General features: G+C 40.8%; 3 protein-coding genes and 1 non-coding gene across 11 annotated transcripts in view; 1 reads left to right on the top strand and 3 right to left on the bottom strand.

The window, feature by feature from the left end:
- The window catches only part of ARHGEF6 (Rac/Cdc42 guanine nucleotide exchange factor 6), a 46117-nt gene extending 43575 nt beyond the window's left edge, over nt 1-2542 (bottom strand). For 3 of the 4 annotated variants that reach the window (XM_085060773.1, XM_085060774.1, XM_085060775.1), the window contains exon 1: nt 1061-2542. The gene's annotated coding sequence lies outside the window, so the exon portion shown is untranslated. The remainder of the gene's footprint in view (nt 1-1060) is intronic. The other variant, XM_085060772.1, reaches the window with a different exon arrangement.
- A 146-nt stretch (nt 2543-2688) lies between these two features.
- Nucleotides 2689-13272, bottom strand: RBMX (RNA binding motif protein X-linked). 5 transcript variants are annotated; one of them, XM_085060780.1, is made up of 9 exons: nt 13178-13272; nt 11767-11893; nt 11465-11571; nt 5888-6059; nt 4694-4810; nt 4221-4335; nt 3978-4103; nt 3796-3899; nt 2689-3289 (listed from the first exon to the last, which is right to left on the bottom strand). In XM_085060780.1, the coding sequence occupies exons 2-9, from the start codon at nt 11873-11875 to the stop codon at nt 2982-2984; spliced, it is 1158 nt and encodes a 385-aa protein (XP_084916906.1). In that variant the 5' UTR covers nt 11876-11893; nt 13178-13272; the 3' UTR covers nt 2689-2981. The 5 variants fall into 5 exon arrangements, with proteins under 5 accessions (XP_084916906.1, XP_084916904.1, XP_084916908.1 ...); XM_085060778.1 differs by having other exon boundaries at nt 11767-11896; nt 13178-13265; XM_085060782.1 differs by having other exon boundaries at nt 3796-3884; nt 11767-11896; nt 13178-13265.
- Nucleotides 11645-11718, bottom strand: LOC146437619 (small nucleolar RNA SNORD61). The gene has a single exon (XR_014852358.1). It is a non-coding gene; the product is annotated as a small nucleolar RNA SNORD61 (small nucleolar RNA).
- A 4946-nt stretch (nt 13273-18218) lies between the features above and the next one.
- The window catches only part of LOC146437617 (transmembrane 9 superfamily member 2-like), a 28006-nt gene continuing 18461 nt past the window's right edge, over nt 18219-27763 (top strand). Inside the window, exons 1-8 of the mRNA XM_085060771.1 lie at nt 18219-18438; nt 18813-18880; nt 20170-20263; nt 21989-22116; nt 22333-22462; nt 23405-23532; nt 24706-24817; nt 26943-27022. Coding sequence (XP_084916897.1) covers nt 18322-18438; nt 18813-18880; nt 20170-20263; nt 21989-22116; nt 22333-22462; nt 23405-23532; nt 24706-24817; nt 26943-27022 — 857 coding nt within the window. The 5' untranslated portion in view covers nt 18219-18321. The remainder of the gene's footprint in view (nt 18439-18812; nt 18881-20169; nt 20264-21988; nt 22117-22332; nt 22463-23404; nt 23533-24705; nt 24818-26942; nt 27023-27763) is intronic.

The raw sequence follows: 27763 nt of genomic DNA, 5'->3' as shown, positions 1-27763 counted from the left end.
GCACATTCTGAAAAGGGCATTGCACAGTTGATGAGTTTCTGTTACTGAGACTCTATAAAAAAGTAAATTGTAACCCAATAGAGGCTACAAACATCACACAGTATGCAACAGAACCTATCCTTCCCACAAAATACGATTTCCCTGAAATCAGCAACCACCCATCAGATAAACCAACCGTATAAACTACAGCTTTTTCTTTTTTACCATTTGAGAGTTGGTTTTAAAAGCAGAATTTGAAACTGACAGCAAAATAGGTTCTTATATTTACAGACTATTAAAAAAATTACTTAGAAGAGTACGCAAGTTTCTTTATGAAACTTCTCCTAGAAAAGGTAGTTTGTCCTTAGCCTTTAATTTGTACTAGAATTTATCAAATTCTGCACACTTTATAAGTTACTTTCAGTTTTTTTAGTAACAGTTATTTAGTAGAGAAATTTTACGTTCCAGAAAGCTGTATTAGCATGATGGCCACTATCACTTTTTCCTTTTGAGTTTTCAGAGAAACGAGTCACCCTTAAACATAAAATCTGAAGACATCTGCTCTTGTATCTACTTGAAAAATAATTTTAATAGGGTAGGCTTCAGAGCCTTGAAACACAGCTGTTTAAAACCATTCTGAAGATGCCTGAAGCCTGCAATTTAATCCCAGCACCTCTGCAGAGATCAATTCCTAATCCAAGATTATACTCAGTTTAATTGCTCATCCTACATGTTTAACCAGACTGATTAAACGTCTATACTGACGTTTATTATTACAATTCAGATTTTTATGGTCTGCTCTTAAAAAAATTCATACTCAGTGCTTTCTGCTATATGACTTAAAGTGCAGTTGTAAACATGTTTTTGGTCAGCTGTATCCAAATTGGACCTGTTTTTGCAGGTAAGTAGTATCTCACTGCCATTCCTAACCTGGTTGATTTGCAAAGCCTTCTTAGATTTCCTCCACTTCCAAAATTCAAACAGAAGTCAAAAATAATAGTTAGCTATGAAGAACATGGCTAAGTTCTAACACAATTACCAAGAAATCACCCTGCAGCCATTGCACTGCTGTAATATTTACCTTACATATTGGTACAGGCACTACTCATGTCTGCCATCAACACAGATGAATCAACATTATTTCAGTGGAACCTTCTAGAAGTTATCCCCCTGCAATTAAGAGAAGATACAACAAATTGAGAAAAAGACATTTTCCAGCACAAGTTAACCAACAGTACTTGCCCCCATTTCAAAACAATGGCACAAGTTTGGACTTGCAGATTATTCTGTTGCAAGTTTTACTACTTCTTTAAATGGTGGAGAATTCACTGGCTTGGAATGGACTGGAATGGCTTAGAGGGAGGTTGCACGGCTTATGGATTCTCATTCCTTTTCAATGGTGCACTGCCATGTTAAATCCATAAGTTGAACGACAAAATTTACTGAGGACTAAACAGTAGTACAAAGGTTTTGGGTTTGAAGTTTGGTGGGTTTTTTTTTTTTTTAGTTGGAGGTCTTCACGCTTACTACATTCAAGAGCATCTTTTGAACTTCATGGCTTCACCTGAGTTATAACTTGCCACAGGTTCTGCCACATGTACTGGGTATCCCTACAATGCAGTGTCAAACTTAAGAGTCAGGCATCCAACTAAATGTCAAGTTTGCATTTCTTGCTTTAAACTCCCAAGAGCTGAGCTGGTATTTGTCAATCTAAACCAATTCCTCATTTCACAAGGCTTAAATTTTGTTAATATCCTGTATGCAGCCTCTTTAAGCATCTTCACTGAAAGATATTGGTCACAAAATACCCCCTCCCAACCCTACATGGCAATACTCTGTCTACAGTTAGCTGCATTACAGCTTTACTTTCAAAATTGGTGCCATAAATGCTTTTATCCGAGAATTGTTGAATTTGGAGAATTTCTAATGCATTGGGCAATTTATTTTCCTTTCTTTTTTAAATCTAGACAGCACTTCCATTGCCAAGACATGCAGCTTGTCTTACTGTACTAGAGGAAGGTAACTTGTTTCAATTTTGATTTAGACTGAAAAACTAGTTTGCTTTGCTTACCATCTTTGCTGTTTCACAGGCATTTGATGCTTTAAATCAGCTGTGGAATGCTGAAAGATTCACTTGTTTTTAGGAAGCCATAAGCCTTTGAGAAGTTGGAGAGAAAGACTTCTTTGCTTATCTTATTTTCTCCTTTGGAATCAAAGATGTTCCTTTAAAAGTGAAACACTACAGAGTTGCAAAAATTTGAAACAGTATGAGCAAGCAACGTTTTGCAGCTTCTTTGATGGAATTGGTCAATGGTTTGTGGTTTGTTTGTTTTTTTAACAGTAGTCTGTAGCTGACTTACGTGATTATTTTTGCAGGGGAGATCTTTTCTAAACTCCCCATGAAACAGTAGGAAGGCAGACTATAGTATTATCCACTTGCTTTTTCGGTTTAAGTGAATGAAATCCTCTATTTTTCTTTACACAAGGATCTGAAGGCATTTTGTACTGGGAACACTGTGACTTCAAATTCTGGGCACAACTCAGCTTTATGTGGAATCATCCCCACCACCCTCCAAATCACAAGCAATACTTTCAGAATGAGATGCTGAACAGGTAGAACAATCCATCTCCATGTTAGATGGTTGGATGTTGTGCAGAAGATCTTAAGAACAGCTTGTTCCATTCATGACGAAAATCAGATGGGAAGTGTGGCATTTCAGGGAAACTTTACTTTGAAAATTACAACACTAGTACACAGCTCAAGTTTATACATTTAACATCTGCTTTCTGAAAGAAATGTTAACAATTTTGAAATGATATTGAACATTGTTTTAACATTTCCTCACAAAAGCATAAAAGTTATGGAGGGGAAAACTTAACAGGCAACAATAAAAAAAGGTTAAAAACAACTTTTCCTTTTAGTAGTCCTCTGGTAGTAAAGATAGAACAGCTTCCACATTTGAGAAGTAATCTGTCTTGGTCCAAAAGTTTAAGAGTGTTTTTTAGTATCTGCTTCTGCCTCCACCTCTATCGGATCTGCTTCCGCCACGGCCACCACCTCTGGGTGCCCCGCGGCTTGAACTACTGTAAGAATCACGAGGAGGTGGATAGCCCCTTTCCATGGATGGGGGAAGACCCCTGTCTTGTCTCCCAACACGATCACGGCCACTTGAGTAGACATCACTTCTGCTGCTTGAGTAACTTTCTCGGCTTCCATATCCATCTCGTGTGCTGCCGTAATCATCATAGCGACTGCTTCCACCATATGATGGAGGGGGCCCTCGTGCAGGTGGAGCACTACGTGAGTTACCTGCAGGGTCAATGGTCAGGTAATATGGCAACACCATAAGTTATATAGAACAATTTCAAATCTGAATTTACAGAATTGCTGTATTAAAATGGTTACTGCTACTCTTTTATATGTATTGAGATGGTCTTAATATAATCTGCCACATTAACGGTATTTTAAGTGGGGATTGCATATCAGGCAGTGAGTGGATTTAAAGACTCTGACGGAATGAAGACGATGGTTTGTTTATTCAGGCAGGCTCTTTAACTGGGTATTCCAGAACAGGTTGTTATTTTAGAGAAGAAACTCAGCCATATTTTCCAGAGACAGCTGTCATTCTGAACTGCAGACTTTGCTTCTTTAGCTTATAGTTTAGTTAACAAGATGATCAAATGATAACCAACACCTGAACTTTCACTGTAGGGGAAAAAAAAGTGTGCCACTTCCCCCTAAAACACAAGCAACCTAGTTAAAGTCAGATTTTATGACACCTGTACAGTTATATGATCCTCAAAATGGATTCTTACCGTAACTCTCATATGAATCCCTGTAGGAGCCTCCACTTGGATGATCTGAGTAGTCTCTGTCACGTCCACCACCATATCCATCACGGTCACTATAGGAGGAAAGACTACTAAGACTTAGTACAAATCACACCACAGCAAGAATAAAGCGACAGGGAAAAAAAAAAAAATCCAACAGTAGGTACCTATATCCCCTGGAGGGGTATTCATCACGTGAACTGGAATGACCATAATCACGATACGCGTAGTCTCGGGGAGGTGGTGCGTAGTCCCGGGTATCCCTGGAACTCGGATAATCTCTGCTTGAATAACTACAAAAACCAGAAATTGAGATGTTAGCCATACGTCCTACCACAGAAGGTCAGGAATCAAGATCCTTCTCTGAACAAAAAAACACTTCACCAAAATAAAACAGTGTAAGAATTTACCCGTCTTTAGTGCTATAGCCATCGTCTCTTGGAGACATGTAGACATCTCTCCGTGACGGCATTGGTTCTCTGCGTGGAGGACCACCATAACCGTCCCTTCCACGTGACACCGGAGCTTCAGAGAAACAGCACACATTTTTAATTTAATTAGCATTTAGCCATACAGAACACTCAACTTAATGGTTAGCAGATAGCTTAAAACAATTTAATAGTATCTCTGGAGCCTACATTTAGAACACTTTACATTGCTGCTTGTAGTTTTAAAGCAGCACAAGAAGAAACATACTCAAATTGCACCAAATTGTTTTCAACAGCTACAAAATTATATAGGTGTGGAAGGAACCAAAGATTAGAAAAGCAATACACTATCCCACAGCAGACTGAAGTTAGAATCAATGATTTGCTCCAGCTCCTAAAGGAAGACTGAAGTGCTACAGCTGGTCAAGCAACTAATTAAGTCAGGAAGTCCTTACCTCTTCCTCCCATACTACTGCTACGCACTGGTCCCGAGGGCGCAGATCTTTTAGGTGGAGGGCCTCCACTTCGTGGAGGTGGACCTCTCTTCATGGGAAGTGGCCCTCGAGAAGACCCTAGAAGGGTAAGCCATGAACCAATTATTATTTTTGTGATACTCACCTGCATGACCCTAAAAAGCCTGAACTACAACAACCTAAAGATGCCATTATTACCACTATATTATCAACAGTAAACGTCTAAAACTAGACCTCAAAGTTCTCTTGTCTTCTAGCAACTACTAAATGCTAGTGGCAGAACTGAGAGCCAAACTTTCCAAAGCCTAAATTCCTGTCAAGAACTGTCTTTTAGAACTTAGCCAAAAGCTACAGGGTGTGACACAAGGGAAAAAGACAGCTGATACCTGTGATCAGTCACAGTTTAAATGCTTGACAAGTTACTATTCTCAGAAGACAAGAACCAGCTGGGAAGATGTACTAGAGAAGAACCTATGGAGAGGGAACAGAGGCACTACTGAGTCTGTAGAACATACTACACAGACTCTTCAAGACAGAAGTTTCACTATTTCCAGGGGTTTTTTTCTGCATTACAGCTTTTACTGTTATACCTCAGGTACTGCTTGCTAGTTCTTTCAAATGAGTTTTGTTTTGATACTGCAAAGTCTGAATAAACAGGTGTATCTTAATAAATATCCAGTATCAAGTAATGCACTATCCTTACACTTCAGAAAGCTCATTAAACTATTCTATAACAACAAACAGGTTTAGCTGCTCTAACACTCCCTCTGATCTGAAAGGATCAGCCCTACAATTTTCTAAGTTTAGACCTCTTGATATTAAGAATGAAAGGCAGTTCCCTTTCCCTGGTGGTAGAGAATCACTTTTTCAACTTGAATACCAGAAATCTTCCCTTCTCACGTGCAAGGCAGGAGTTTTGCTTTTCTTTCATAGGCAAAAGTCAAGTGGAGTGTTAGTTGTAGAAAGGAATCTTCATATTTGAAAGCCTTAAGGTGTACTTGCCTAATCAAAAATTTGACTAAACTGCTGAGATCATATTTCATCATTTTAATAAAGAACAAGGAGTGCACTATTCGGCTGTTTGACCTTTTTTTTTTCCAGTAGGATTATTGTCATCTTCCAATGGGATTGTCTTGTATGTTGTCGAAGTATATAATGAGAGAGGTCAATACATACCCAAGTGACTCCCTCTTGAAGGTGGTCCTCTCGCGCCACTTCCGCCTCTTGCACCTCTAAGGCCCCTGGGAGGACCTCTGCTTCGGGGAGGGGGTGGCGGCCCACGCCTACCACCACTTTCAAAGGATGGCTTGGTTGCTTGTTCCACTTTAATTGCCTTCCCATCTAATGACTAAAGAAGAAGCTGCTTTACTTACTGCTCAGTCATGTTTGTATTTCTTAAATCAAGCCCTTCTTGCTTCATTACTACAGGGCTTCCATTTTATAAGTTAGAGCAACTCTAGAACTAATTTCAGTCTTCAGTATTAGTCCCCAAGTACTCAGCAGCATGTTGGGCCTAATTTCAATTTCTACAGTACTTCATTCTTGTGGTATTGAAGAAAAAAAAACCACAGAGCAGCATCAGAAAGGACTTTCAGTGAAAACATACGTGTCCAATGATTATGGCAGCCCCACATCATTTATGCTGTAAATGAAATATTATATATGACCTACAATTTACTTTCAACTGCCACGTACTTTTGTACCAAACTAGAAGTGCACCTGAAGTTATAAGGTTAAGCTGAAGGTAACTTAGCTTCAGTCGGGATTTCTGGTAATGGGGAGGCCGTTTAGCACATTTTCTTGATGTCCTGATAAAACGGTGATCGCTGAAGTGTTTAGAAGTTATGTCAGCATCTAACACAGCAGACTGAGTATGACAATTCACCCATTTTTTCTAGTGTTTCAAGCTGGGTTTTCAATCAAAGTGACTGTCACAATTACTCTATTACTTGCTTTTCCACAGTGAAGGTGCTTTGTGGTTGGGGTATTTTTGTTTGTGGGTTCTGTTGTGTGGTTGCTTTTTTTTGGGTTTTTGTTAGATAGGAAGTAAGTGGAAGCTTTTTCTTGAATGTACACCCGCAGTAACAGGACCTCTGCAGCCAACTATTATACCTCAAACATGAGCAGGTGGTAACATGTTGAGTAAGTCAACCTAATTAATCAAATTTTAGTCTAATCTTTCAGACATCACATGTTTGGCAATTATAGCAGAACAAAGATCACAAGCTCTGCTGCAATTAGGTTACAGCATTCCTATCCTGGGAAACATGGTTTATTTTCTTTTTTTAGAAGTTAAATATTTAACTCTGCCACAACAACTAATTTTCAGGCAGAAAGTATTGTTCATTGCACTTCTTTGCTGCGATAAATGACTGCTAAATGACATGACTGCTAGTAATGTCTTAATCTGCACTGCCAATAGTATTTTATTGAAGTACTCAATCTTTTTTGCTCTCTACCAAAATCCAGTGCTTGCTGAAAATTCATTGTAGTAGCTTATGCACTTTGCCACCTCATGGAGCTGTAGCAATTGTTTGAAAACCTGTGTGTACATACACAGATCCAACTTGATACATTGTGAGGGAAGAAAGTAAGAAATACCAGCAAAATTTGACTTCATGAAAATATTTTACTTAGGGAAGCTTTCTCAAAAAGCCTTTTGATACGATAAACTGAAACATTCCAGGAGCGAGCATTAGTAGCTCTAATCCCCTGAACTTCTCAACTGGTATCATATTGATTTGCCATACATGATCTCTCAGTTTCATTGTTCTCAAGCTGGAACAGTGGGCTTGAAGCCTTAAGCTTTGCTATGGCAGTCCTCAATTTCATGGCAGACTCTTGACAGTTTGTTTCAAGTTTAAAGTTCAAAGCAAACACTGTCCCCTTCTGCTAGCACGGGTTCTGAAAACCTGGATGCTAGGTTCAAGTTCTTTCATTTTTTTAATGTAGGAGGTACAGTTTTCTTTATAATGTCTCCTCCTCTTTTCTTTTGCCTTGCACTTATGCATCTTACCTTGGCAAAAGATACATTTCCTAGGCTGCGTTACACAAGCAGTCTTAAAAAGCTATTCCATAGGTCCAGAAAGACCTTTCACTAGGTACAAAAGTACTTTTTTTGTTAAACAGACAATACCTGTCAAAGTTTATTCTATTTCAAGGCAGAGGGGACAACATTTTATAGTTTCTTAGCTCAAAGAAAGGTCTTATCTCACCAAACAAAAGTCATACAACCCATCTCAGAGTAAGGAAATTTTTTCAATGAGCTCAAACCACCAGCTGTCAACATGAACACTCATTAGTTCGTTTTATATCCTTGATTCAGAGTGTTACGGAAGCATTTTTAGCATAATATGAGCACCAGAAAGTGAAGTCACCTTGGTGCTAAAAAAGTATGAAAATTATTTAAGATACAAGTCATTTAAAGACAGCAACAAATTGTAATAGGCAAAGTCTCCTGTATGTGGAATGAATAATCTGTACAGATTTGTAAAATGAGCCAGGGAACCTTAACCAAACACAGAGAACTGTCCTGCAAACTCTTCCACACTCCCAACAGAAAAGATGAATGAAATTGCGTATTTTGGTAGCGGGGCAAGAAATCAAGTATTGTGAAGAAACTGTTACAATGACTTGCATGAAGCTGGATCTAACACCACACAGGGCTTTCCTCTCCAAAGGATTATTTCACTGTTGATGCTGCAATGACTCCATTTCTCCACATTCCTTCATGGCACATAAAGTGAGTTTCCTTTTGTCATACATATTCAAGAAATGATGATCCGTTTCTCAAGAGGCCAAGCATCTACACATTGTATCACTTCACCAAATGAACAGGAAGCACTGTCAATTAGAGGAAGACAAACTTCTGTAGTGCTGAGTAGAGTTCACACTGTAGGGATTGCAGCATTTGCTTCCATCGTCTTAGCACACACCAGCTGGCTTGGCAGGTTGACACTGGAATTAAATCTTTGGTCTTTTGCCTAAGGTTATATCCTCTGTTTAATTATCTATTTCATCTTAAAGACCTAGAATCAGAACATCATGAGATCAGTCCACTGCACCAAACAGCCACTACAGACCTAGGAGTATCCACACGTGTGTCCAGATCAAGCACGTGCATTTCACAACATCAGGATGTAGACCTGACTGCCATGAGTTAAGGCTCTTCTTAAAGAAGGCTGGCAATCTGCTATAAAGTACTTTTACATTTCTTCTGCACTGCTCAGACACATTAGCATTGATTCAATTTGGTATAAAAGGTAACGGAAATGAAAAATCTAAAATCATTATCTCCTGATCTCTTTCTACAGGACAAACTTATCTTCAACAAGCAAGCTTTGACTAATCTATACTTGTCCCAATATAGAGTGAAATACAGTTATCCACTGTATTTCCCCCTCACCCACTTGGTGCAAAACTCTGGAGATATGACTTTCATAAACATTTGCAAAGTAAAAAAATCAAATGCAAATTCACTCTTAGAAAATCTATTGGAGGCACCCTTTTCTACTGGCTACAGCTTTGAATTCCTTTGGGATGACCTAAGGAGCAACAGAGGGGTACTGCAGAACTCTTCTCCCTGGCTAAACAGATCACCTAACTCTTTACAGACTGTTTGAACTGCAGTCTGCACAGTGCTTCTGCTGCTGTTTCTCAAGTGCTTTAAAGTCTTGAGAATGCTCCAATCCATCTTTTCCAAATGGACAAAGAAACCTTCAAGTTGTGATTTATGACAGTGACCTCTTCTCATAGCAGGCTTTAAACACTGCTCTTCCTCAGACCTTGAATGCAGAGTCTTTATAGAGTACAAGCTGTACCTGTTGTCCAGAAGGCTTTCTGAAGATGAGAATGAAACACCACCTCATGAATATCTTTCATACCCATGGTCAAGGCAAGCTGGATCAGTAGACATTCTAAGCCAAACCTCATTTGAGGATGGTTCTTTTCATATACTACTTGTTGCTCTAATTTCAAAGAAGATGAAGGTACTTCTAGATTTAGAGTGAAGATAAACCCATGAGAATGATGATCCACAAGGCAGCCCTCTATAGCATTTCTTGACAGTGATGCAGGATGTGCATTCCAGAACACGCAGACATTACCTCAGCCACAAATATTGTCTCCTTTAGCTACTTTACCAAGCAGTACTCTCCCAAATGTTTCCAATGTTACCAAACACATGCCACAACATTCAAGATGTAGAACAGTTGGTGACTATTTTCAGAGGTATTTTGATTTGCAAGCTGCACTCCACAAACACGCAGATTAGTGACTGAATTCCTTTTGGTCTGACAATTACCTATTGAAATTACCTTATGTGAGGATGCAATGACTGTTTCAGAGAAAATCAAGTACTTAAGCATGGCAGTAAACAAGTCTGCAGAACTGTGGCAAACTAGACAATAAAAGGAGCACCTTGAAAGATATTTAGACTGGTATAAAAAGAACATTATCTGAATTTGGCACTCTCTGCCTCAATGAAAATTACTAACTTGTTTAAAAAGGAAGCAAGTCTTTGAAGAAAGTAACCCTAATTGAGGTAAGGTTGTCATGAAGCACCCAGAAACACCAGTACGCGGAGTAGAAAACCCACTATCCTTCTATAACACAAATAATAAAAGGTTTTACTATTTGTGTTCAACATGTACACTACAGCAAGCTCATTTACTTATTCCCAAGTTGCTTTACAGACTGACTGCAATAACTAACATTTCTCTTTCGCTTCAACTTCTTATACGAACAAGACAAACAAACACATCAAAATCCTAAGTGTCAATTAACCACTATCAGTCGAGGCTTCTTCACCTCACTTGAATGGCATCCCAAGAGACACTGCTTACAAGGCCAATGCAGTGTGACCTCAACACAACTGTTCAGATTACACATGGAAAACCAGAGTCTGCAATTCAAGTGACCTAATATGGCTTTCACTGCCTGAAGAGACAGGACCTTTATGAAGATAAGCAGCTGTTGACCAAAAAATTGCCAATTTACATCTACTTTTTTAAACACAAGCCACAACAGACACAGATTATGGCAGCCTACAATTCTTTGACAAACTGTCCTGCTGTTATCTTGCGACTTGGACTCCAAATTCCTGTATTTTTATTTTTAAAAACATTACACTTTTTGTTTCTCTTAAAGTTACACCATTGCATTTTAGGATGTAAATGAACAAATTCAGTCAATGGCTAACTGCAAAGCTATTGCACATTAACTAGAAAGATGCCCCTCACACACACCAAGCAAATCGATGATGCAAGTCACAAACGTAGGAGGTTATCCACAGAATACCTGACAGCTCACCAATGCTCCAGCACAGCAGGGAAGCCACAGTCAACCCGTGTTAAAGGAACCTTTAACAGTTTTCAGGTAAATCACTTCCCTGAAGTGTAATTTACACAGTACTACATTCAAATATATCAAAAAGAAAAACTCAAACCAAAAATCATTATTGAAACAGGCAAGAATTAAGAGATGATTGCTGAAAAGCCCTCCATTGCTGATTAAGGAACAAGAGAGTGTAGCTGACTAACAGTTAGACTTCACTTTCTATTGTCAAATGCATTAAGAGAAAAACAGATTTCAGCTTCATGGAGACGAGACATTTTGTCAAATATAAAGTGGTAACTTGTCTCCAAGATCTTCTAATCCATTGTCTTTCCAACTTTTATTACAAGTTAATTTACCCCAAATATTAATTCTCCTGGTCAGTGGCAAAGGCAACATCTAACTTTTCTTAATTCCTACCTTTCCATTCATATCTCTGGCAGCATCTTTTGCATCTGCTGGGCTCTCAAACGTGACGAATGCAAATCCTCTGGACTTGTTCGTTTCCCGATCTTTCATCAAAAGGACTGCAGAAACAAAGTCACATCAGCCTTCCTTGTAATTCCCTGGAAGGAACACTTAACCTTTATTTAACCTTTAAAGCTCAGAACTTCTTAGAGGACATGCAAGTGCCATCATTTCAGACGATCAACGCCAAAAAAATTCATCACAGCTCTGTTGTTGTTTGTTTTTATTATTATCTTAAAACAATTTTTTTTTACCTTCTACAATGCGTCCATATTTGCCAAATACAGCCTCAAGGGCTTTCTCATTAGTCTCTGTGTTCAGGCCCCCAATGAACAGCTTCCCAGGACGATCTGCTTCAACCATTTTGATTCCGTAAATGACCTACTAAAAAAGAATGAGGCCATTATTAACAAAACATCAGACTGCAATAGAGACTTCGTGGTATATAAATTACTTCTGTCCTCAAAAGTACAAGAAAATTTTCTTCAGAAAGATGTTAGATAAGAAATATGAAGTATAAAGAATATTAAGAAAGTAGCATTTTTTGTAATGGAAGCAACTGGAAGTAATATCAACAGTTACTTCCTCACGTTATACAGTGCATTCTGAAGATATTAAGTAGAATTTCGAAAAGGGAAACAAAGCACTGTTAAAATGAAGCAATATTGGTAAATGTGAAAACTCTTCCAGAGGTGCTGTTAGTTTTGCAATTGATGGCAATCCTAGCAGACCTTTCACTTAAATCCTGGATGTTTCACGTTACTTACTTGAGACGTCGAAGTGATACAAAATTATTAACTCTTAAAAGCACCTTGGGCCAATCTTTCCAAACTAAGCTCATAATTTGTATTTTTCAAAGTACATCAAACCTATGCTTAAGTCCTGGCCTACACAACGCTTGAGATTGAAGAGACACCAGACTACCACTGCAGCTCTACACAGCAATATCACAGCTACAGCCGCGGGGGCGGGAAGGCTTAAAAAGAAAAAAACCAAGAGCCGAAGACAAAGCCAAACCTCTCCGCGACTGGCAGGCCGCCCGGCGCCTGTGGACAAGCGCTACCCGCGTGTCTCCAGCGCGCCGGCGGGAAGGCCCGCGCCGGTTCCGGCACACACGGGGAGAGGGAACAAAGCACCCTCGGGGAAGCGCGGCGCGGCGCGGCCGGGCCGGGCCGGGCCGCGTGGGGCTCGCGTTCAGCCGCACTCCAGGGCACGGGGGGATCTCGGACCCTCCGCGGGCTCGGGCACCGCCACAAAATGGCGGCCGCCTGTGGCAGCGGCGCGGCTCCGCTCCGTCCCCGCGCCCGGTGGCCTCCTCGACGCTCACCCACGGCGCTACTCAGCCCCGTCCGAACACACTGGCGCGGTCTTCCCGCCGTGCCCCCCCCACCCTCCCCGAAAATGCCGAGGAACCCCCACACCTAAAATGGCGGCCGCCGCGCCTCACGCCGCTGGGACCCCCCTCGCCCCACCGCAACCGCGCGGGTCCCGCCGCCCTACCCGGTGCCGGACGGGGAGTGTGATGGCCGGCTCCGGCGCGCCTCCACCCCGCCGCGAGGAGCGCGCCACGCGGCCCCCGGCACGCGGACCTTTCGCCGCGGGTCTCCGCGCCGCCCCGCGCTGCTGTCCGCGGAGACCCTGCCCGCACCCGGCCGCCACGCTCACCTTCGCCCGCGCCGATCTGCAACTGCGCAATGGGGGCGAACAAAGGCGCTGCGGGGCTTTATAGCGTGACGTCACCCGCAGGCAGGAGCCCCGGATGCGGCGGCAGCAGCGCCGAGACCGGCGGGGGGGTGCGGGGGTAGGAACAGCCGAGCCCGGCGTGGAGTTCCCGCCGCGACCGGGGGACAGCGGGGCCCAGCGGGGTAGTGGGACAGTGGGGCCGGAGGGTCCCGTCCTGCCGAGAGAGGGGAGCGGTTCGAGGACCGTGAGCGGCGGGAAGGGAGCGGGAGCGGGCCGTGGGAAAGGCGGGCAGAGCTTTCCACTTTGTTTGCCGGCTGCGCCTCGTCGCTAAGGAGTGAGGCCACATGTGGCGTGCTGTGTCCAGTTCTGGGCTCCTCAGCACGAGAAAGGAGCTGCTGGAGATAGTAATAGTCACAAAGATGATTAAGCGTCTGGAGCATCTCTCTTACGAGGAGAGATAGCAGAAGCTGGGCCTATTTAGTCAAGAGAAGAATGAGAGGTGGTCTCACTAATGCATATAAATATCCCAAAGGCAGGTGCCATGCAGATGGTGCCAGTCTTTTCAGTGGTGCCCAGTGACAGGACGAGGAGCAGTGGCCATAAACTGAAACATAAGAAGTTCTACCTCAACATGGAAAAGAACTTTGCATTGAGAGTAGCAGAACCTTGGAACAGCTGCCATGGGGGATCATGGAGTGTCCCTCTCTGGAGACATTCCTGTCACCTGCTCCAGGTGACCCTGCCTTGTCAGGGGATTGGACTGGATGTTCTCCTAGAGGTCCCTTCCAATGCTAACTGATTTTGTGAAGCAGCGGATCTGTCACTGCTCTGGAAGGAAAATCACAGCCGTGTCAGTTTAACTTTGGAGACTGTGCAGGAGCTTAACCCCGTTCAGCTAAAACATCCTTAAAGACATTTTTAATTAGTTTAATACATGTGCATGTCAGTACCCCTTCCTTGGAGAATAACAGCAAACCAAAACAAGTGTGGTTTAAAATTAAATGTGCTGTTGTTGGCACGAAGTTTTGCCATTTTGCTTCAGCTAACTCCATTTGTTAATTATGTATATCTGAAATTCAACTGTGATTTCCATTGGGTGGCTAAACCTTACAGTGGAAAAGTTAGGAAGAAATCTGCTCATGCAAAAATTGGCTAAATTTTCATTATTTGAGCCTGTAGATCATCTAAATTGATACTAATCAGTCATGGAGGCCTATTTGCTTAGTGCCACCCGGTCTAATCACCACACAGTCTTTTAAATTCTCACTTGCAGTTCTGACCATTTCTGGGAGGTGCCACAGGGTCTATGGACTCTACAGGCACTGCTCAGTGCTGTTACAGTCACATGGCTGCATAATTGCTGTATTCTGATAAGAGAACATCACTCAATTCTTCAGTTTTTCTGTCTCATCTGTCAGATACTGATATTCAGCTGCTGTTTGTGCTATGGGAAGCAGAAGGCAACATTGCCTTAGGCTAACTCATAGATGTATTGAGAACCCAAAGGAACTCTCAAACACTGCTCTAAACTCCGGTATGTACTTGAAGATGTCACCTTTTCAGTGTGGATGAGTTCATGTTGAGAGTTTCTGGATGCTGTTATTGTGAAGGGTGAAAGGGAAAGATGACCCTGATAAGGAGGTAGGAGGGCACTGCCTGTGATATCAATGCAGTTGCTGAAGAATAGCATTACCAGATACTCATCCAATTGCCATATGGAAAAAAAGCTTCAAATTCTAGTTTCAATACAAAATAATTTAAACTTCAGAGCCTCCCTGGGATGGATAGTGAAAACTAAAGCAAATTGTTAGTCCGGTAAGAAATGTGCTAAAAATAGTCTCCATCAAGGTGGGGGTCTCTGTGTGCTTCTCTGACCCACAGTGTATTGACTGCCTCACAACTGGAAAAACAAGCAAGCGGAAACAGAAGTCTTTTTCCTCCTCTGATTAAAAGAGTAAAATATTTCACTGGTAACTCCAGGCTTAATTTTATTAACATTTCATTAACACATACTGTACCTATAGTTAGGTGGGATTAGTATGAACATAATAACATTTGAAACAGCATTTGAACATAAATGGTGTAGTTGTATCAGGGCCAAATTCTTCTATCCATTGTCCTAAAAGATATCTTCATGAGGTTTCTCATCAAAACCTACTTGCCTCCTCATTGCAAACTGGAACAGTATTTTACAGTCTCTCACTACACAGTATATGTATGGTCTTGCACCAAATTCAGTCAGGTATTTTCCTAGAGGATTAGAGGATATCTGATTCTTTAATTCTTCTAATTCTTTCCTCTCCTCTTTTTTCCCCTGTAAGTTTGAATTTTTGAAGAAAAACTACAAAAATCATCAGGGAACAAACTGCAGTCTGAATGGAAACTAATTTCTCTTCAGTAAGCAGTTCAAGACTGAAGATCCATGACAGTTTCTTTTGCAAATGACCTTTCAACTTTAAACTTTCTGATAGAAAATTAAGTAGTAATAAGAGGTCCTAATACTGGCCCTTACGGAATATGAAACAGACTTGAATGGGACAGCTCGGGAAACAGAGACCAGGAAAAGGTCACCAACATTTATCCAGAGGACAGTTGCTCCCTAACTGGCAGAGATATACTTGCCCTTGCATTATCACATTTTTGAAAGGAAAAGAAATGCAATTAAGTATGTTACTTACAAACTCACATGCATATAAGCTGATCCCTTCCTGCCTTTTTATTGATAACACTAAAAATGAGCCCATTAGATGGGAGAGGTGGACATGATGGTAATATTTTATAGATTTGTGTGGTAGCTTTCAACTAAAATGTCATTCTAAAATGACTCCTAGGATGTTCAACAGTGTAGTTGAATTTATACTGCAAACTTGCTCATGCGGAGGAGAAGGCTTTAGTTCTCCCCTGTACCATGCTGCATATTTTCATCAAATATATTGGCCTTTTACGAAGTTCACCATGCTTTAGGTTTAAACTGGATAAAGGGTTTAGGAGAGCCGGGGGATGGGGATGAATGAATACATAAATAACCTGATCACATATGACTCATTCAGAATTAATAAGAAAGGGAATGTAATTCCCTCTAGATATGTAGTCAAAAACTAATAACTGAAAAAAGTCTGTTTAATACTTTTGTAACAAGGAGCAGTTTTCTAGGCACTGTCAGTTGATAGGTATTTATAGGAATTCAGGAATTTTCCTCTGTAAAACTCAGACTAGAGTAGAGGAGAACAGCACAAAATAATTGTTTCTGTTACTGACCGTCTCAACCATTGCTAAACTGGAACTCCCTAATGGTCTTCTCCCAAATCACCTATTTGGGATCTACTTGTGGCTCCTTTCAGTTCAGCAATACAAGGTGGATCATAGGTCCCTAACACATAGTTGGAGCTGCCTGGAATGACAACTCTTATTTTCCAGGCTCAGCCGAAAAGACACAAGAATTCCTCTGCACGCTTTATTCTTTTGCCTGTTGCTGTTCTATGGTAAGGGTAACTTGCTACAGATTGATGAATTGGTTAAAATTGTTGGACATGAAGGTTTTGCAGGGTAATACAAATGCAATGTCACAGTCTGGAAACAAGCATGGCCACAGCTTGCCTAAATGAGAAATATAGAAAGAAAGATGGAGGTGTTCACTACCCAGTATTGACAGCAATACCCTTAGCACAACGTCTCAGACTGCTTTCTTGCCATGGTAGCATAGAGCTGGGGTTGCAATCATCATGTGCACTTACCCTGCTCCTAAGATAGATTTTGCAGCTGTCCCAGAGCACTGCCCCTGCCATTGCCACCTGAACAGGTGACCCTGAAGCTTGGCATCATGTTTGCAGCATCACTGGGACTATGTTTTACCAAGAGGCCATGGGGCACATCCCACTATTGTGTCTGCCAAAATCACAGGCTGCATCAAAAAATCATCAAATATAATTCTTCCAGGATGCTATACAAAAACTTGGATTTCCACCCCAAATTTCTGAGCTCATAATATCTGATTTAAGCTTTTCTCACTCACTCTGTACAACTCCCCAAAAGGATGATGTAACCAGGTGAAGAAGGTTGGACTCTGCTCCCAGGTAGCAAGTGACAGGATGAGAGGACATAGGCTGTGCAGGGGGAAGTTTAGGTTGGACATTAGGAAGAATTTCTTCACAGAAAGGGTGATTAGACATTGGAATGGACTGCCTAGGGAGGTGGTGGAATCACTGTCCCTGCAGGTGTTTAGGGAAAGACTGGGCCTGGCATTCGGTACCATGGTCTGGTTGACACCGTGGCGTGCAGTCCTATGTTAAACTCCATGATCTCAGAGGTATTTTCCAACCTAATTGATTCTGTGATTTTTTTTTTTTGCTGGGGGCTAAAACCTGAAAAGAGATGCTGGTATAATATAATCCTAGAATGGTTTGGGTTGGAAGGGACTGTGGCTAGCACAGGTCTCTCTCGTAAGAACATTTTGCTGTGTTTTATAAACAAAGATAAAGTTTGGATGTTTTTGCAAACAAGGTCTCGAGATTTGGGCAGTTCAGGCCTGGCCAATTAGGCCTAGGGGGAGGTTTTTGACTGACCAATCTGGGTGACCTGTGAAAAGTCTATATATATAGAAATCAAAATAATAAAGCTCTCTTTTCTTGCCTGAGAACCTGGGTTTCTATTTCTCTGCTAGCGGCTCAACAGCGACAAGGGACCTTGAACATCATCTAATTCAGCCACCCCCACCCTGTTGTGGGCAGGGACACCTTCCACTAGACCAGGTTGCTCAGTCCTATTCAATCTGGCCTTGAACACTTCCATACATGGGGCATCCACAGATTCTCTGTGTAACCTGCGCCAAGGCCTCACCACCATTCCAGAGAATAATTTCTTCCTGATATCCCATCTAACCCCGCCCTCTGGCAGTAGGAAGCCATTGCCCGTTCTCCTGTCACCTCCCGTTCCTCAGGGTGCCCTTCCCCAACATGGCGCCCGGCGCTTCTTTCCCCTCCCACCGCGCAGCCGCCATGGCCCCGACCCGGCCGTGACGCGGCCGCTCCCGCCTCCGCTTGTGTTGGGGCCGCCTCCGTAAGGCGCTGCCCGGGGCGGTCGGGGCTGCAGCGTCGCCTCATGGTGCTTTTGCCCCTCCAGGCTGCAAGATGAGGCTCCTAGCTGCTGCACTCTTGCTGGTGGCGCCTCTCGGCGCCGCCTTCTACCTGCCCGGATTGGCTCCCGTCAGCTTCTGTGAGGAGGGCGAGGAGACCGAGAACTGCAAGGTGAGAGCCCTCACTGGCGGGCCCGACGCGGATGGTCCCCCCGCTCTGCCCCGCTCGGGGCTCCTGCGGCAGGGAGGGTCCGCGGGGTATTCTCAATCCCGCCGCACGCTGGTGTCCTCGTGCGGGCGACAGCCTTTGCTCCGGGTAGCCAGACACCCCCAGCTTGTGTGCCCTTTTCCCGCTGAACTTAACAGACAGCGCCAAGAGGACCCTTAGTTCCTTGTTCCTGGCGTGGCCGGGGCCTGTCAGCAGCCAAGGATAACTCCGCCATGGGGTAGCAGCACTTGCTAGTTAGCCACGCGTATCTTACCAGGCACACGTTTGTTTCTGAAAGTCCGTATTTTCATACTTGTTCTCTCCCGTTCCTCTTTCAGTCACTAATTGAGCTCTTCGTGAACAGGCTGGACTCTGTTGAATCAGTTCTGCCATATGAATATGATGCGTAAGTACATCCCACCTGGTTTCCAGAATCGTCTGGAAGGGCTCTTTTCTGTTACAATAAGGGTGTCAGTATTTTGGCTGTAGGGATGGAAGAGTGAATGCAGCGCTCAGCGGCTGGAATGAAGTGCAAGAGGGTGGGAAGGATGAAGGCCACACCTGTGCCACCTGACCGTCCTTTGTTATTGTTAAAAGAAGGCTGCAGGGTTTCTTATGGGTGCATTTTTTTGAGCTGAGTGCAAGATCTAGTGTTGACTGTTTGACATATTTGAAAGTTCTTCCTATTAGGCAAATCTAGGAAGACAGGTGCTTTGAGTTCCCTTTTTTTTTCGCCTGGTAATTGAAAGAAACTTGGAGACCAGTCACTGTTAGCCCTCCTTTTCCTACCAAAGCTCTGTGGCTAATTCTTGGTTTGTTGTTTGTTTTTTTGTTGTTTCTTTAAATTCTGATTATTTTCTATGAAAACCAGATATTTATAGGCCTACAAAGCAATGATAAACAATATGGTTAGCAGTCTTGCTGTTGGTCACAGAAAAGAAAACTTGCAGGTGTTGTAGGTCTTAGCCTGGGCAGTGCAGCAATAGAAGCAAGGCTAGAGACTAGCTGAAAAGTCCCAGTGTCTCTGTTTCTGTTAAACTTTATGGAAGCCAGTGAATCTAGGACAATTGATTGAGGAAAAGTACTTACGTACCAAGGATAAGTGTGGGTTTGTTTGTTATGTTGTTTTTTTCTAACATAACCTGCTGCCACCTGCGTATAATGAAAAGCCAGAATGGTTTCTCCCATATTCAGCAGTTTCAGGCTGTATGTAGTTAAAAAGAACTGGTGAATGGTGTTTGACAGTGTGGTACTGTAATACTAAAAACACTTCCCTTTGATTTGTGTTTCATGTTAAATGCTATTTGTAAATATTCCTTTAAGACAGGGGTGTAGTTTTTCAGAAACTTTTTTGCAAAAGAAATGAAAAGTCCATAGCACAGTCCTTTTTTTACCCACAAAATGAAACATTCTATTGTTTGTTTAATTGCCATTTGAAAAGGATGGGTGGACTAAGCATCATTCATTTTGTTAAAGATACTTCAGCTGGGATATATATTGGTTGAAATTGATATTGAAATAGATACCATCTTTCTTTGCAAAGGCACTCAGATTTTTTAGTACCAGTGGCTGAACTGTCAAAAAAATAATGAAAACTACTATGTTAAAGACATAAATTAAGAATTTGTTTTAGGCTGGTATTTACAGTTGTATGTCAATTAAAAATAAAATGTAACCTTTGCTACTTTTTTCCAGTTTTGACTTTTGTCAAGATAAGGAAGAGAAAAGACCATCAGAAAATCTTGGACAAGTGTTGTTCGGGGAGAGAATAGCATCATCTCCATATAAGGTTATTTTATCCCCTGAAGCTGATCCTGTTTAAATTTGACGGCTGTCATTCTGATGGCTGTAATCCATAGACATAGCTGAAGATTTGATTACTGGGTGATTATTTTTGTTTCTATTTTTTTAATATAAGCATTAGGGAGTTTATGTAATAAAACCAAAACTCCTCCCAGCCCAAAGGCATCTTAGGGTGGTTAATTACAGTTAGGACACTGAGCCAGTAATCACCCTTCTTGCCTGTTACTCTGTAATAGAGAAGTGCAGAAACTATATCCTAGGTAGTTATTTAATAGCTGGATGTAAGGTGTGTTAGGTGATTGAAATAGTTTGTTTATTAAATGTAACATTGGAAGCTATAAAGTGGTGGCTCAGGAACTGTTCCATATACTTGGTTGTAGTATCGGGCAACTTCCAGAGTGGGAAAGGGAGATTAAGTTATGGCTCGCTTGCAGCTTTTCTCTGCTTGCACATGCTAATCATCTGTTGTCTGAAATGAATTTTTTCATTGTTGATGTATATCACTTGAAACCTTCTGTAAAATAAATTTATGGAAACATTTTGTTGATTAGGTAATGTAGTATTTTTCTGTTTCATGCCCTGCATGAGCAACGACCAAATGTGGCATATGTAAAAAGCTGTGCTCTTAACTTGGGACAGTTATTAGCTTGGGACAGTTATTAGTGGAGGAGCTGTGGTCAAGCAGTGGTTCGTGGTGTTTCAGAGTTGTAGGGTGTTCAAGTGTAGTTTCCAGGCTGGGATTTGCCAGTGAAGCTGAAAACTGTGCTATGTGTCTGTGTGTGATGGTTGCTAGATAATCCAAATCCCTGTGAGAAAAAAAGGCAGCAGTTTCTGATGGCAGTTGCTCAGTCCTTAGGGACTTGATCACATCTTGTCGTTAGTCTGTTAAACAGATGATGCCCCTCATTTGTATGAACTGCTCTTGGAAATCTCCTTGACGCTCTGAGCTAATGTAATTTTAAGTCTTGTAACTACTGGTCACAAGAAGCTTTTAAATATGTAACACGATGGGTCATTTGGACTGGATACATATTGAATAGATTAAGTGTTATAACAATTAGATATTGAAATTGGTTGCACACTACAGTTATTAGAAGATGCTGTTCGTGGTTAGCATTTGGGCCTTGATAACATTAGAATTTTCAGTTGTGTATTAAGCTTACTAACAGGTAAATCCTAACTGGGTTAAAAGTTTGAGATGCAAATGTGAGCGTATTTGTGTTAGGCGATGTCTCTGCTTCAAACTTAGATGTTGTGCAACTTGTGGTTTTGGAAGCTTTGTCTAATTGGGTCGTCATGGGGAAAAACAGCTAAAGTTATCACAAAATATTCAAGAATGGTGTAGTGAAAGTCTGTTTTAGCAAATGATAAAATTATCAAAATAAAACAAACTGGTAAAAGAAAAAAACAATACCTTTTCTACTAATTTTCAATTTTCAGTCCTTAGGGTTTAACCAGATGTAGTTTATTTAGGCTATTGAAGTGATTTTTACTGATGTGAGAGGGGACTGCTGAATAGATATAGATATATATATATATCTTGACACTGAAGTTAGATCTGTTGAATGGGAAATTCTGGCTTTAGAAACTTTTATAGCAAGGACGTGAAGTATCTAAAAAAAACCCTTACTTTACCTGAAAAGAAAAAAACCTCTAAAATATTTTTGAAGCAAAATTGGAGTGACTCTCTTTTGTGTGCTTTTCTTAACAGTTCACTTTTAAAAAGCAAGAGACCTGCAAGAAGGTTTGTACAAGATCATATGACCCAGGAAACAGTGCTGATAAAAGCAAACTGGCTTTTTTGAAGAAAGGAATGCAGTTGAATTATCAGCATCACTGGTAAGCCAAGACATATGCTTGAGGTTGGGTAGTTTTTCTGCTTTTGTACATTTGTTATCTATGTTTTAAGTGCTTGCTTCTGTGTGATAGTTGTCTCTCTAATGTGCATCTTGTAGGCACTACTGAAAAGTGTGTATATTACATGAATGTGAAATGTCACTGTGAAGTAAGGTGCACCCCTTTCTGAGGACGTGTTCTTTGATGATTTCTGTCTAGGATTATTGATAACATGCCTGTAACATGGTGTTATGATGTGGAAGACGGACAAAAATACTGTAATCCAGGATTTCCAATAGGATGTTTTGTTACTCCAGATGGTAGAGTTAAAGACGCTTGTGTTATAAATGTAAGTGATGGAACTTTTTTCTTTAGTATAGGGTGGTTTCATTTGTCTTTGTGCTTCTAAGCTTTCTTTTCCTGAGAAAGAACAGATATTATTGTTAATGATCAGACTGTGGGCACTGACAGAGCCAAGTGCTGTTACTGTGTGCAGCGTCTTGCTGACACAGTTGTTCAAATAAAATGTTCATACAGGTCTTTGACTGATACGTGTTTTATAAAGCTGTAAAATAATGGTGTGGGTGTTTAAAAGCCTTAGAAAATTGAGATTTTTTTCTGAAATTTCATTTGTGTCCATCCTAGTACCTATTCATTCTTTGTCCATGTTATGTTCATGTGCAAGACCTTCTTTTATCAATATCAGATAGAGGCTTTCTAGTGAAGACCTAGAAATGAGCTCTGTGTTCTAGTTGCAAAAGTTATGTCTAGCATAATTTACAAGTTAAATGTGTCAAGGTTTTCCCAGATGGGTGGAAGATAACAAACATAACGATGACTGGGAAAATTATGTTTACAATGGGAAATGTGTCAGTCATCCGGGGAGTTCCATTGGGAACTAGTACAGTTATAGATAATAGTGATAGAGTTTTATCTCTCCTGGGTGAGAGACAACACTCTTCCTGGTGAGGAGAGAGCTGTCCATGACTCTGCTCTCCCACTTGACCTGTGTGCAATGCAGTCAGTTCATTTGTGTGCAGCAGGTCTGCTGCTTCTTTGAAGTATTGCATTTATCATGCACGTTTAATTTACTGTTTCTACAGTCACCTTCCATCTCAGTTACTCCTCAGGCTCCCCAGACTCTTGAAAGTTATGTTTTATAGAGGTGTATTAATGTTGAAGTGTTTCCTTTTTGTTGCTCCTTCTTACACCAGTCTCATTTTAAAGTTCTTCACTTCTTGCGCCCTCTCCTGTTGGAGAAGTTGCTCAATCTCCTGATCATGTTTTGTAGTCAGAGTTTAACAAGAAGAACACTTTCTATCTCTTCAACCACGTTGATATAACAGTCATGTACCACAGCGGGAAAGATGAAAACTGGCCTGGTGCAAGACTGGTGATGGCAAGACTGAGACCACAAAGGTAATTGTGCATTAAAGCAGCACATTCTGGTACTTTGGAGTCCTAACAGCAGTTCCAAAAAGAACGGTTCCTTAGAGATGTTATTGATGTAGGTAAATTCTGGGGAACTCATTATTCGGACTTCTGGTAGTAAACTTGCAGTATGCTGGTTTATGTCTGGAACTCTGTTGACAAGGACTGTTCCACAACTGTAAATGTCATTTAAGTTTGCTTTTAAAATGTTGCCCAAAGTCCCTTGTGATGGAAAAGCTGCTAATGCAGACTCTTAAAACCTGACACAAACAATGGAGCTTTTCTCATGTTTTGATTGATTTGCATCTGGATGTGCATATTTGCAGATACACTGAGAAACATCCTTTTACTGAGTTGGAGTTTCCCATGTCAGATCTGTTACCTGTCTCCCAGATGTACTGTGGATGAATGTACAGGTGTACTTTTTCCTGTGTAAGTTTGGATATTGGGGTATAGGTGAAACACTGTGTTAGCATTGGTATTCAGAACTGCAGATGACAACAACTAATTTCCTAAGAAGACTAACTGATTTTCTTAAGCAGTAGCTTCTTAGCTTTTGTGTTGACCAGGGTGGAGGTGCAACAACCTTCAGAGGTCAGAAGAAGGCTGAAGCAACTACTTTGGGCTCTAGTCAGTCTGTTCATACACAGCTCATACTTACCATATTTAAAAACTGCAGTCCAGTTAAAAAATTTTGAAGTGCATTTTTTTATGGCTAAACTCTTCTCTCTTTTTTATAGAAATTAAATTAATAAATTACACGACTACAGTTTCTCAAGTCATACAGACATGCTTGGTACAACATGACTTGATTACAGTACAGTGTGTTTTTAGTGAATAATACTTGCTATGCAAGTTTATTCCCTTCATTTACATGTCCTCTGAGATGGAGCCAGGAAGATTCTACCAATCTTATTAATTTTTCATTAATGCTTTATCAGTAGCATCGTGAATGGCTAAAAAATGTGCCTTTTCCCTGGCAATGCAGACCACAAGGGGGCACAGTTAGGTTGCACATAACCTTACTTTTGTCATTCTCTGACCAGATGCTTTGCTTCAACCTTGAAGCTCTCCTGATGGGGAATATTTGTGGTTGGAGAACAATGCTAATTAAAAAAAAATTTAAATAAAAAAAATTATTTAACTTCTTTTCCCCGTTAGCTACAAACATACAGATGAGAACAACTTAAGTTGTGAAGGTCCACCTATGGAGATTCCTGGAGAATTCACCAATAAACTGAATTTGGTTTACACTTACTCTGTGACATTTGAAGTAAGTATTAAATCTGTTACATGAATATGTAATTCCCAAAAAAATGAAATCAAAGCAATTGGATAACTTGCTACTAGCTGTAACTGGATTATAGCAGAGTACATTCCATAAGGATGGTCTTGTGAAGCATTTTTCTGAAAATCGTAACTAGTTTTTCATTACTGTAATTTAAGTGACACTATGAATATAAAAATGAAGACTTTTTTCATATTTTATTACCAATAGAAAATTAATAGCTTGAATAACTGCAAGAATTGTCTTCCTTGAGGTAAACACTTCTTTCAGATTTCAGTCAGGGTGCTGAGAGTCTCATGTTGATATTTGGGGACACTTTTTTGTTAAATGTTGACTGTAAAGCTTTTTTTCTCGCGAGGTGGCAGGGTTTGGCTCATTTTGTGGTTTTTTGGGTTTTTTTTTTTATTGTGTTCACTGGCTTTTTCCTGAGTAGGTGATCGTGTATTTTTTAGAATTAATACTTTAATGTTTACTCATACACTCATGCTTTCTTCAGTCTGTATGAATTAGGAGGAAGTTGGGCTTTCTGGCAAATGGAAAGTGCCTCCTGTGTTACAGTAATTTGAGTCAAGGTACTTCAAACCTTGGTACCTCTGTTTCAGTCTATCCTGAAAGCGTGGTTGTTCTTCTGATGTAAGACACCAATCTTAGAGGGTTTGGCTTGAGACCACTAGCTTGTTTTTTATGGTGAAACAACCATTGTGTGGCAACAGCTTTCATCCTGCCAGGTTGAATTTGATTTGAACCAGTGGTCTTGAGGTGCAAGGCTCAATATCCCGTTACTTTTCCTTTGAGACAGCCAATCCTCTTTAGACTCTGATTTTCCTGCATGAATGAGCCTCCTGTCATTAACATCTGTGTTTAAATTTTGATGGTAAACTGCAGCTCAGAACTTCAATGTGAGCTTTGTCTGGTTAGTCTCGCAATGGATTAGGTGTTCGGGTACCTATGCCCTTTTTCCCTGTTGTGGAGCAGGTAAGGCTTTCATCCAGTGGGTTTGGATAGTTCCAGCAGATGGCACTTCAAAACTGCTTATTCTCTCTGTTGTCCATAAGCCTTGATTTGAAATAGTACCTCATATGTTCTACTTTTTATTAGTAGTTTTAAAATAACTTAAAAGGGGAGTGTTTATCAGTGAGAGGTGTTTTTAAATAGGAAAACATCAATTTCATTGTGCTGGACCACATAAAGGAATAAAATGTGTAGCAGTTTTATGGTCCTTTCTAATATGGCAGCTGAATTCTGATGAGAAAGTTATGGTGTCTGCTTTAATTAACTGAAATAGTCAAGGTATTTAGCTCTGTGTAAGTGAAAAGTATACGTTATCAAGGCTCTATTGTTTAGTACACAAGTGTACAAAAACGTAAGTGTGAGAGCAGTTTGGTACTCAAGTGTACAAACTTAGTATCTTGTGAGTAAATGAAGACATTCAGCAGAACTTCATGCCAGTTAGGGGATTGAATTTGTTAGCAGGACAACACGTGTGTGCATCCAAAGAGACCAGCTGGGGAGGACAAAGCTTGTGGGTCAGAAAGAGTCCTCACTTTTACACATGAAGATCCATCATAGGAATATCTGCAAATGAAAGTTGTCTACCGGGAATCAGAGTGGAAAATAGTCTGTATCAACTAGCATTATGGCAGAGAGTGAAGAAGCCTGTGCTAAATGCGTTAAAAGTGATGAGAAAAATGTATTCTAGTTTCCCCTGGAATTTTTCTCTGGAGAATGTTTGACAAAGTTGAAGTTTCAAGGTCAGAATGCTGTGCTGGGAGAATCTTGTAGTGATGGCATGGTTGTTTTTCAGCAGCTGGGATCTGCAGGCAGCTACATCCTGAATTGTGGAACAATGAGGCTTAGTGAAGCCTAATTTGAAGGTAGAAGATGTGGATAGGAGATTTCAATAAAAAGATACTCTTTTAGAGTCTCTAGAGATGAATTAATGCAAGAGAAAGATCTTCCATCCAGGGTTGATACCGAGCTTAGATATGAATGCTGACTGGAATGTTTGGGGAAGAGATGCGGTGTGTTTATTCCTTCTTGGAGATACAAGGCAGCAAACTTGTACTTGCTTCTATTAATTGATATTAATTGCTATCTAATTTCCTTATAGGAAAAGAATAATATTAAGTGGGCTTCCAGATGGGACTACATTTTGGAGTCCATGCCACATACAAACATCCAGTGGTTTAGGTAAGATTTGCATTTATTGAGTGAATAACCTTGCAGGGGAGAACAAAGATATCTTAGTTGTAATTCTAGGGAGTTTGCACAAAGTTTGTAGGTTTTCAGTCAAGAAAACTTCTTGCTTTCATATGTGAAGTAAGTTTTCGTCTCTTAGGAGCAATTGTATTACTGCATTTTGTGAAAAGAATGCATCATCAATGTCCAGAAGAAAATTGTGTTACTCTATCATCTCCCTTCTGAAGAAGTTTGAGTCATTGCTGCTCTGCAATGTTCTTATTGTTACTGTCTGGCTTTGACTGCCGGGTGAGAGGTACATATGTGTAATGCATATTTTGTACTCAGCAGCTACTTAGAGTAAGACGGTCTTTTTTTATGAGTAAAAGATTTATGTGAAAAGCTCTTGCTCATTTCCCTCCATAGCATGGGAATTTGTGTTGAAGTGTATACAATAGTATACAATTTGTGTTGAAGTGTTGATATTTTGCAATTTAAATCTTGAAAAGGCTAATCTGAAAAAATTGATCTCTACAAACTGTTAAATGGCCTAATATCGAATTCATTGGTTGATATGAGATATAAGATGTACTCGACAGTCTGCTTTAAGAGCTGTAGCTGTTTCACCAGCAAAATTACTTCTGAGCTGTACAAGGAGGAAAATAAAGAAAAGTAATATGTAACTGTCTTCAGAATTAGCAAGGTATCAAGAAATGCTTGATACATTCTGTCTACTAAGAAGTTATAGATTGT

This window comes from Lichenostomus cassidix, chromosome 4A (assembly GCF_008360975.1).
Source record: "Lichenostomus cassidix isolate B80296 chromosome 4A, HeHo_3.0, whole genome shotgun sequence".
Classification (NCBI taxonomy): domain Eukaryota; kingdom Metazoa; phylum Chordata; class Aves; order Passeriformes; family Meliphagidae; genus Lichenostomus; species Lichenostomus cassidix.
Note: the sequence above shows the minus strand (reverse complement) of the source record. Positions and strands in the feature narration are given on the sequence as shown.

Coding starts and splice junctions, on each gene's coding strand:
- RBMX (XM_085060780.1), bottom strand. CDS start 11,875: ATGGTTGAAGCAGATCGTCCTGGGAAGCTGTTCATTGGGGGCCTGAAC. Junction 4,336..4,693: donor CAGTAGTATGGGAGGAAGAG/GTAAGGACTTCC, acceptor GTTTCTCTGAAG/CTCCGGTGTCACGTGGAAGG. Junction 4,104..4,220: donor GGCTATAGCACTAAAGACGG/GTAAATTCTTAC, acceptor TGGTTTTTGTAG/TTATTCAAGCAGAGATTATC.